Raw genomic sequence first — 11,409 nt, forward strand, 5'->3', positions numbered from 1 at the left:
GCCGAATTGTATCAGGTGATCTGTGAGCTCTTAACCACTAACATTGAGAGTTAGGGTGAAGCTGATGAAATGTGGTAATGAGGATTTGACCTCATGCTCTTAACCCTGGCCTGGGTGAGCTTAAATCAAAGAAAGTGTGGGGATCCAGAAAGAGGGATCCTATTCCACTTGACAGACACTAAACAAGATCTTGGGTACTTGTTCAAGAGCATCAGCACGTAGTGCGAGCATAATGAACGACTCACTGGATAACAGGGGATTGATTGGTAATCCCTTCTATCTGTCAATTGCCTCTTCACTTAGGAGGACTTATCAAGTAACATGCCTCACTTGGAGGTCTTTAGCACAAATGTAAACAATCACAAACATGGCCTCATAAGGAGGACTTCAGCCAAATGCCTGCCAAAAAGGTGACAGGACTTCCAGACTACATGGAGTAAAAGATTGGCTACCTAAGTGGTGTATCAACCACACTCCAAAGCAAAGCTAAAGCAAGAGCTAGCAACTAATGTACCTGTACAAAAGCCAAACAGTTAATATTGCATTCAGAAAACCAAACAGACAACAGTGTAACTTTCCACTATCTACACAATGCAAGTCACAAGTGCAAGCACTCAAATGAGTTCATCACATCAATGGACCTATAACACAACAAGAGTTAGTGATCAAAGCAATTGGCATCTCAAGTAATGAGACCACACCAACCATCAAGGCTAAATGCTTATACCTGAAACACAACGCACAATTAGTATGTACAAAACAAACTAGTGCAAAGACTAGGTTCAAAAGCAAGTCAAATGACCAAAACAGAAGTCAATATTTCACATGAAGCACATTCAATCAAACAAGAAAGAGTCCTCAAAAGGACCAAAACCAATTCATAAGGAAAAGCCATCAAATGATCAATGTAAAGCAAAGGCAAGCAATGTGATCAAAATTGGACATGAAAAATAGAAAATCCAAATCAAAACAGAAAAGCATCCAATGGCTATGAAATATTTTATGTGAACTCAACATGCTATGAACAAGCATCATGCAAAAAATTAGGTCCAGAAGAGCTCAAATGATATGTAAATAAAAATGCACAAATGCAACATCAAATATATGAGACAAATTGTCACACCATATGTTCATGTGTCCAAAACAGTGATATCAAATGATAAAAATTCCAAACCAAAGCCAAAACATTACATCAAATGTTAGGATCAAGCATGTCAAATTTCAAATCCATTGGATAAACCATGAGCATTTTACAATCAAATGAGTGTAGCATATCAATATGGCATCATGTTCAATCATAACTCACAAAGTAAAAATCCAGAAACACACAAATCATGGAAATAATTTGAAAAAATACTAGACATTAAAACAAACATGTGAAAAAAAATTGGAATCAATTTGGATATGTTTGCTATTTTTTATGATTTTTGAAAGTTGAATGAAAATAATATGAAATAAAATGAAAATCATATGGAAAATGAAATGTGAATGAAAATCAGAAAGTGCATAAGGCCAGGAATCGAACACATGTAAGCACGGTCAAGGAGAAAATCAAATGAAATTTGAAGAAATGCATGGTGAGGAATCGAACTGATGCGCGCAAGGATAATGAGAACATTTAACCAAATAAATTCACAAAAACATGAGCTAGGATTTGAACCCGTGCAAGGACGGATCAAGAAGCGCTCAAATGGAATTTTAAAACAAAATGCACAAGCGAAGGTTCGAAACCGTGTGTGGACGGTCACAAAGCGAAGGAAACGTTGCGTTTAAGACAGAAACCCTAGGTCAAAACCAGAAGGCGGCACACGGTGGTTTCCACCGTCTTCTCCGACCGTGTACACGGCGGAGGAACAAGAAATTTTTCCAGAATTTTGCAAACCATACACCGTTAGAACAGTCTTGCAACATAGATCACAGATATCATATTCATTTCCTCTAAATCATCATGAATCAAGCAGATCGAAGGAAAACATTTTTGGAAACAAAACTTCAAATCAACATATCTAACTCATTACTTAACCAAATCACAATCTAAAGCTATCAGAATCATCAACACAACAAGATCTACATAATCATGGCAAGAAATAAGCAAAAGGAATGGATCGATTTTCACCTACTTGGAAATGGCAGTGGATGAATTCGCGTGTTCAAGGCCTCAAAACTTCTAGATCTTCTTCCTCAACCTTGTTATGAAGCTTGATGCAAGAAACATCAGCTGAAACCACCTCAATTCACTCCAATTTCAGAAATCCATCTTCATGTGTTTGCACTTGTGGAACTCGAATCTGCACTGTATTCTTCAAACCAGATGATGATTCTTCATCAATGATGCATGATAAACATGATTATGCAAGAATTTTGAGAGGGAAATGAAATTTTGATCCAAATTTTGTTATTTCTCCTCATTGTGATTAAGATTTGGCTTATATATGGTCCCTTAATCATGCTGAAATAAGGATTTGGCCTTGGTTAATTGTGATTAAGGAAAAATGAGGTGTGATGCAAAAAATGCAAATGTGACTATGCATGGCTAATGTGCACATGAACAGTGCCCATGCAAGGTTCAAAATCATTTGAAATCAGTCAATAAACAACATTGGATTGGAATTTTGCTCATGTGATCCACCAAATTCAAATTATCAAATTTCCCTCCAAAATACACTTGTATGGACCCTTGATCATGTGAGATTTTTTCATGCAAGGCAATGATTTATTTGTAATCTCTTGGTCACAAGGAGCATTTTGCAAAAAGAGTGGACCAATTTGGAGTTTTGAATCAAAAGTTATGGCATTTTGAACTTCCATGCATACTTTGTGATCATTTATTCATAACTTCTCAACCAATTATCATATGATCATGATATAGGACTTTTTGAAAAGAGGAGAGAAAGATATTCAACTTTCATGTTCACCAAAAATCCATTTGAAGCTTCTTTGATGTTGGAAAGTCAAGTTGAATGTGAACCAAAAACTTGCCATTTTTGGAAACTTGAAATTACAGGTCACTTTCCATTTTGGGAAACTTTTGCCATGGCTTCAAAATCTTCAAGATAGATGTTTGACATGATGAATAGGCCTTGTTTGAACATGAATGGGATTTCTCAAATCATTTTCCACACCTCAAAGCCTTCAATTAACTGCACAGTTGATTCTATTGGTCCTCGGATGACCTTGACAATGCCTGATGAACTTGAGCCTTTACCACTTGGGGAATTTGCTCAAAAATGGAACCATAGCTCATATAAGCTCCATATGATATCATGTGGTTGCTAAGACTGCAAAACAAATGTTAGATGACATATTTTTGGTGCTTTTGGTTAGTGATTAAAACAAGAAAAACAATGATATACAATGCAAGCATGCTTGGTGATCTCAAACCACTCACAGGAGATCCCAACCAAAGGGCAAGGAAGCCAAGATGCTCAAATGATCCTTGAGGCTATGCAATGCTATGTTATTATGCCATGAGGGATCTTAGGGACAAAATTGGGGTCTTACAGAGAGCCAACTTCAACTCTTCGAAACACGTAGCTCAAATACGACAATTTCATGATCCTGGACTCTTTGGAAATCTAAGACCATCCTCTATAACTTCTATGTTTGGAGTTTTCCTTGAATCAATATGGATCATGCTAAAAAGTGATGATCAAGTAAGCCACTTTTTGAAGGCATATTTGGTTGAAATTTTTTCTAAGTGTTTTAATTTTATGGTACCAACTTCATGGCTTCATAACTTGAAATCCTTGCATTTTTTAGGAATCAATCATCAAGGACAAAGTTGAAGTATGAAGTAATACCTTTAATATGATCATTGGAGCAAAGAAAATAGTGGCCTGGATCACAAGTTATGGCCTTGGAAATATGGGTACTTGAACATGTATTTTTCAAAACTTAGAAAAATTTACAAAACCAAATCTTGCCCTTTTTGCAAGTAACCTCAAATTTATTGTTTACTCTTGATCAAATGCATACATTAACCATATTTTCATTATCCTTGAGTTGAGAAGTCCATGGTTGACCAAAAATATCGAAAGTCAAACTTTGACTTTGCCTCAGTTGACTTTGTATCGGATGAATCCAATTCTTGCAATCTTTAATGAATGGGATCTCTTAGCAATATTGTATGATGTGAATGGATCACTTATGATATATTTGAAGTATTTGAACCATACATAAAGCTTTGGGATCATGCCTTGGCTAAAAAGTCAACCAGTTGACTTTGGGTCAAAACCCTAGTTGAGGGTATCAGATGAACTCTGGCCTTGACAAATTTGAGATGAAATGATCTTGAAATTGATTCTTATTGATGGAAGTCACTTGATTACTTAGGAAGGATGAGGATTTTGAAATGTTAAAACTCATGCCAATTCTTGATTGATCAATCTTTGAAAGCTCTTGGTGCAAAACCCTAGCTTAAGACAAACAAAGTAGAAAATCTTTTTGTATTTTCCATAGGTTAGTAGTGCAAAGATGCTACATGTCATGCAAATGGTACAAATTATGGTGGCATCTTAGGGTTGAAAATTAGGGTATGACAGATGCCCTTATTTATGTTTTTTCAATTCGGAGATATGAATATTGGATTTTTCATCTCGACGTAATTGAAGAGATTTAAATACAAACATGCACTGTTTTTGGCCCTAAGAGGCCACCAAATGCTTATGATATGGTATGCATGCAGGACTCAGGAATTTTGTGAGGAACAATGTCATAGGGGAGTAATATTAGTTGAGAAAACACACAGGGATAAAGGAACACCATTGTGGGGACATACAAAAAGAATTCCAATGAGGAAAAGACTACAACTTCAGCTGAGGAAGAAAATTTGCAAATTCAAATGGATCAGGGATTCCTGGGGAATAGATCATTCCAAAGGATCTCGACTTAAACTGAGGAAGGGGTGATGTCTCCAAGGGGATGAGATTATCAACCCTACTAGGCAATGAGACTACCGACTTCCAATCACGGGGCAACTTAAATAATAGGGTAGCTCAAGGAGGGAGGTATATTACCTACTACCAAAGATGTGGTAGCCTAAGTAAAGGTAATCATCTTGTTAGAATTATATTGGATCGCGATAGGTTTCTCAAAGGTAGAGATGACTGCCTGTTCAAATAATGAGTCAAAATAAAAGTACGCTTCACCGAGGAAATATCTTCGCAACAGGATTCTCAAAGGTAGAGATGACCGCCTGGTCAAATAACGAGTTATAACTTTCACAACAGGTTTCTCGAAGGTAGGGATGACCACCAGTTCAAATAACGAGTCCAAATATGCTTACATGATCAAAACATGATTCAACTTCTCCTTTACTTAAGTATTCCACTTAAAAAAAGGCAAAATAAACTTATCCGTGATTTGAGTCATAAGCCAACGAATGGGCCTTGGTTTCTTCTTTAACCGAGTCTTTCTCTCGGAAAGGATTAACGAACAAGCTCCTAAAAAAGGTTACCACTTGTTGGGGAAATAGAAGTAACTTCACCGGGTATCTTCGAAGGATGTGGGTCAGTTAATCTTATAAAAAACTTGAATTCTCAAATAAAGAGAAAATCGCAGTAAGGATCCTCAACAGACTTCCACCGTGATTTACTGGGGAAAGTACCATTGGTTGTGACTAACACCTCACTGGTGATATAAGTCCTTGTAACGGAATACCTCACCGGGGATATAAAGTCCTGTGATAAAAGAAAGGTGCTTGTAGTAGTCTTCAACAAACTTCTCTGACGAAATTTTCTTGGGAGATGGCCATTTGTTGGAAATAACGTTTGATATGTTGATAACTTCATTGGGGATAAAAAAACTTCTCAAAAAGAGGCTGCCATTTGTTATCCAAAATGGGCGTCAATAAGCTTCTCGGGAAAAGACAACTACTTATTAGGGATCAGAGATCATGAAACAAGCTGCTCAAATAAAGAGACATCTACCTGTTGGAAGTCTTCATTAAACTTCTCTGGAGAGAAAACCATTTGATGGAAGAAAACTTCTATATTGATAATTCCTTCGAGATAGGAAAGCTTCTCAAAAGAGATAACCAGTTGTTTTCACACTAGGAAAAAGGATATGTCTTCACTGGCGATAATGAAAAATGCTTCTCCTAGGGAGATAGTGCAAAATAAATTCACTCTCGGTCCAGGTTTAACAACCTCGAGAGATTCATTATTAATTTCCAAATATTTGGCTCACTCTAGGAACAACTTGAGAGGAAAAGAAATCAAGTAAGACTCTACCAATGGGGAATTAAGCTCAATTGGGATTTTATCCTATCCAGAGATGGAAAAGGACAACTAAAAAAACCATCTTTCACGGGGAATGAACTCAGTGGGGAATTAGAAAGGATGTAAACTCTCTGCTTAAGGTTGACGACTCCTATGGGGAAGGAAACATAACACCCAAGGATGAACATATTCAAAGAAATTAAGGTAAATGTCATCAAGGAATGCAAAATGGATGTAAATTTGGTTATTCATGATATATATGCATGTATGTATATATGCATGTATGCACGTTATGTTTATGCTGACAAAAACAGACAAAACAGACATGTTGGGGACATAATATGTTTCATAGCTCAACATGAGCTTGGCTAATCTCATTAAGGTGGAAAACATCACTGGAGATGCGTTAAAGGTCATCAAAGGAAAAAGTCTCGTTACGAGGTCCAATTCTCTCTAGGGAGAGGAATATGCTTCGTCTGGGGATGAAATGTGAACCTTTGGTGGAGAAAAGATCTTGCTGTAGGGTTCCAATTTCCCTGGAGAAGAAGACTTCGCTTAGGAAAAAAACATGTAGACTCTACCAAGGACAGGTGTAGGATGGTCATGAAAACCTTCAAAATGATTCTAATGAAGATCGCTTGAAAAATCTCGACTGTTTATTTTAAAGCTTGATAGAAAATCCAAGCTTAGCACTTTGCTGGGGAACATTGAGTTCCAATTTCCAACACTTCACAACTTACTCGCCGCTTGGGGATTTAACTATGGATGTTCTTTTTTGCATTCAACAAATCAAAACAAAATTTTATTTTGAAAAAAACAATTTTTTTCAAATATTCGTTTCAAGAATTTTTATCAAAATAAAAATTATATTTTTGCGGAGCAAAAACAAAATAAGGATTGCCAATAATATTGATAAGTCTCAATTTTTATTAATAGAATGGTGATCCGCAAATGGCGTCATCCCATGGATATTTACAAAGTTAGAAAAATGGTAATATGGGAAAAGGCTACATTAAAATACAATGAAACTATTCTCCCTAACAAATTTGAATTCCATATGTATTTGGGCTTCTGATAAGGGCCAGTTGAGAGCTTTGACAGGCAGGCGTTGCTTCAAGTGATCCAATCTGATCTGATGCAGTTACTTGCCATAATCCTTTGTTTTGCCTAGATTGCCTTTTCAGGTTTTCAATCTACTAGGATAATCATTTTCTGTTTATGTCTCTAATTTTTTCCTGGACCTCCCTTTCGGGTTTTCAGTCCACCAAGACGCTCATTTTTGCCTAAGCCGCCTTTTTGGGTTTTCGACTTACCGAGCTATTCTTTTATTTTTTTAGGCGAAGTATTTCTTGACTGTGTCAATATTCACATGACGTGGGAGCTCCTCACCATCTATATTTGTAAGAATCAAGTCCCCCTAGAGAAGGCTTTCTTGACAACATATGGGCCATCATAATTTGGAGTCCACTTGCCCCTAGAATTAGATATGAAAGATTGAATCTTTTTAAGCACAAGGTCACCTTCTCTGAATACGCGAGGTTAAACCTTCTTGTCGAATGCTTTCTTCATTCTCTACTGATATAATTGACCATGGCATAAAGCCGTCGTCCTCTTTTCTTCAATCAAATTCAGTTGGTCATACCTGTTTTGACACCATTCAGCTTCAGATAACTTAGCTTTCATCAAGACACGCATTGACAAAATCTCTACTTCTATTGGGAGCACTGCTTCGATGCCATAGACAAGAGAAAAGGGGGTTGCCCCTGTTGAAGTGCGGACGGACGTACGATATCCATGCAAAGCAAAATGGAGCATCTCATGCCAGTCCTTATAAGTCACTACCATTTTCTGAATGATCTTCTTGATGTTCTTGTGGCAGCTTCAACAACACCATTTACCTTTGGTCTGTAGGGAGAGGAACTATGATGTTCAATCTTGAACTCTTCACACATTTCCTTCATCATTTTATTGTTCAGGTTTGAACCATTATCAGTGATGATTCTGCTTGGCACACCATAACGGCAAATAAGTTGGTTCTTGATAAATCTAACTACCACCTGCTTGGTCACATTGGTGTATGAGGCCGCTTCAACCCACTTTGTGAAATAATCAATAGCCACCAGAATGAAACGATGTCCATTGGAAGCTTTGGGCTCAATCATACCAATCATGTTGATGCCCCACATAGAGAAAGGCCATGGAGAAGAGAGAATGTTGAGGAGAGTCGGAGGTACATGTATCTTGTCAGCATAAATCTGGCATTTGTGACACTTCTTCACATACTTGCAACAGTCAGCTTCCATTGTCATCCAATAGTAACCGGCTCTTAACATTTTTTTAGCCATTGCATGTCTGTTGGAATGAGTACCAAAGGAACCTTCATTAACTTCTTGCATCAACAGGTCTGCTTCGTGTCTATCCACGCATCTGAGCAGAACCATGTCAAAGTTTCTCCTGTATAACACATCTTCATTCAGAAATAAGTTATTAGCCAGTCTTCTCAAGGTCTTCTTATCTTTGTTTGGTGCCCCAGGTGGGTATTCTTGACTCTGGAGATAACATTTGATGTCGTGGTACCATGGCTTGTCATGAGAGACTTCTTTCATTGCAAATACATGAGCAGGTCTATCAAGACGCATAACATCTATCTTAGGCACATCATTCCAACAATTCACAATGACCATGGAAGCCAAAGTTGCCAAGTCATCTGTCATCTGATTTTCCTCATGAGGGATGTGATGAAATTCAATATTGTTGAAGAAAGTAGATAACCTCCTTGCATAGTCTTTATATGGGATTAGGCCGGGTTGACGAGTTTCCCATTCTCCTTTAATTTGATTGACAACTAGAGCTGAGTCTCCATAAACATCGAGATTTTTTATTCTAAGATCAATGGCTTCTTCTAGACCCATAATGCAGGCTTCATATTCCGTCATGTTGTTCGTGCACTTGGATGTTAATCTTGCAGTGAAAGGGATATGTGAGCCATGAGGAGTGATTATTACTGCCCCAATACCATTACCATAAGCATTAATTGCTCCATCAAATATTAAACCCCATTGAGAACCTGGATCTGGCCCTTCATTTGGCAGTGGTTCATTGCAATCTTTGGCTTTTAAGTAGATCACATCTTCATTTGGAAATTCAAAATTTATAGACTCATAATCGTCGATTGACTGATGAGCTAAATGATCGGCCAAGACACTTCCTTTGATAACTTTCAGGGTGTGATACTCAATGTCATATTTAGACAAGAGCATCTGCCAACGAGCAATTCTTCCGGGCAATGCAGGTTTTTCAAAGATATACTCAATCAGATCCATCTTGGATATCAACCAAGTTGTGTGATTCATCATATATTGACGGAGACGCTTGGCAGCACAAGCCATAACACAATAAGTTTTCTCTAGCATGGAATATCGTGACTCGCAGTCAGTGAATTTCTTGCTCAAATAATAGATGGCATACTCTTTTCTTCCTGTTTCATCATGTTGACCTAAGACACATCCCATAGATTCTTCTAGTACAACCAGATACATAATCAATGGTCTTCCCTCAACTGGAGGGGACAAGATAAGAGGTTCTAGCAAATACTCTTTGATACTGTCAAAGGCTTTTTGACAATCATCCGTCCAAACACAACACTGATACTTTCGGAGGAGCTTAAAAATGGGAGCACAAGTATCAGCCATATGAGATATGAACCTTGAAATATAGTTCAAACGTCCAAGGAATCCCCTCACCTGCTTTTCTGTTTGAGGTGCTGGCATTTCCTTAATGGCTTTAACCTTGTCGAGATCAACTTCAATACCCTTTTGACTAATGATGAAGCCTAAAAGCTTTCCTGATTGAACCCCAAAAGTGCATTTGTTTGGGTTCAAGCAGAGTTTGTATTTTCTCAAGTGCTGAAACAGTTTCGAAAGATACTCAACATGATCTTCCTCAGTCATTGATTTTGCTATCATATCATCTACATAGACTTCAATATCTTTATGCATCATGTCATGAAAAAGAGTAGTCATAGCTCGTTGAGAGGTGGCACCAGCATTCTTCAAGCCGAAAGGCATTACTTTGTAGCAAAATATGCCCCAAGGTGTAATAAAAGTTATTTTTTCCATATCTTCGGGTGCCATTTTGATTTGATTATAATCGGAAAATCCTTCCATGAAAGAGAAGACCTTGAACTTGGCGGTGCTATCGACCAACATGTCAATGTGTGGCAGAGGAAAGTCATCCTTAGGGTTGGCTTTGTTTAGATCTCTATAGTCAACGCACATGCGAACCTTCCCGTCCTTCTTGGGAACTGGCACAATGTTGGCCAACCACTGCGGATACTCTGATGTGACAAGGAAACCTGCATCAATTTTCTTTTGCAATTCCTCTTTGGTTTTGATCGCCATGTCTGGACGAGTTCTTCTTAACTTTTGCTTGATCGGTGGGCACTCTGGCCACAACGGTAAACGATGCTCCACAATATCGGTGTCCAACCCTGGCATGTCTTGGTATGACCAAGCAAACACATCGGTATATTCTCGGAGAAGCTCAATCATCCTCTCTTTGACCTCTGGCGCGAGCAATGCTCCAACTTTGACTTCTTTTCTATCCTCTTCAGACCCCAAGTTGATTACTTCCATAGGCTCTTTGAATAGCTGAATGGTCTTTTCTTCATTTTCGAGCAGTCTAGAGATTTTATCTGGAATGTTTTCCTCTTCTTATTCTTCCGCTTCGTACATAGGGAATTCAAAGTTGCAAGAGGGCATAGGGTCATTGGTTTTAATGGATATGTCATGCATTAATCTGCACATATGATTTTATGCTTGTTTTAGAAACAAATAAAAGTGTGAAGTTATGTGCAGCTATCTGGAAGTGTTTATTATTTTATTTTTTCAGATTACCATTTTCCATAAAGAATAGAAAAACAATAAAACGACAATATGGAAAGAAAATATCATTTTCATTGATTTAATTCTTGAAACACAATCCCAAACATTGTAACTTTAGCCTTAGGCATAACGAAAGGATTTTTTTTGAAAAGAAAACAGACAACAAAATATTACTTTGAAATGTGAGCAACAATAGGAACATCTACAAAGGTCCAGTTTTGGAGAATTACTCCGCGAGCTATGAAGTCGGTCGTAACATCTTTAGGATTGTCTTCCACAATGGCATTGGCTTCAGCTGCTTCGTCTTC

At 37.7% G+C, this 11,409-nt stretch overlaps 1 protein-coding gene across 1 annotated transcript; it reads right to left on the reverse strand.

Moving 5' to 3' along the window:
- Nucleotides 1-8,660: 8,660 nt before the first annotated feature.
- Nucleotides 8,661-10,852, reverse strand: LOC127131656 (uncharacterized). The gene is made up of 3 exons (XM_051060568.1): nt 10,502-10,852; nt 8,834-10,123; nt 8,661-8,672 (listed from the first exon to the last, which is right to left on the reverse strand). Exons 1-3 carry the CDS (start codon nt 10,850-10,852, stop codon nt 8,661-8,663), a joined length of 1,653 nt encoding a protein of 550 aa, XP_050916525.1.
- Between the last annotated feature and the right edge of the window lie 557 nt (nt 10,853-11,409).

The sequence above is a fragment of the Lathyrus oleraceus genome, chromosome 3 (genome assembly GCF_024323335.1).
Source record: "Lathyrus oleraceus cultivar Zhongwan6 chromosome 3, CAAS_Psat_ZW6_1.0, whole genome shotgun sequence".
Taxonomy (NCBI): Eukaryota; Viridiplantae; Streptophyta; class Magnoliopsida; order Fabales; family Fabaceae; genus Lathyrus; species Lathyrus oleraceus.

Bases quoted from the DNA above. Each gene is read 5' to 3' on its own strand.
- LOC127131656 (XM_051060568.1), bottom strand. From the start codon at position 10,852: ATGGAAGTAATCAACTTGGGGTCTGAAGAGGATAGAAAAGAAGTCAAA. The intron at 10,124-10,501 runs GTTCGCATGTGC...AAACTGTTTCAG, and splicing joins TTCCCAAGAAGGACGGGAAG to CACTTGAGAAAATACAAACT.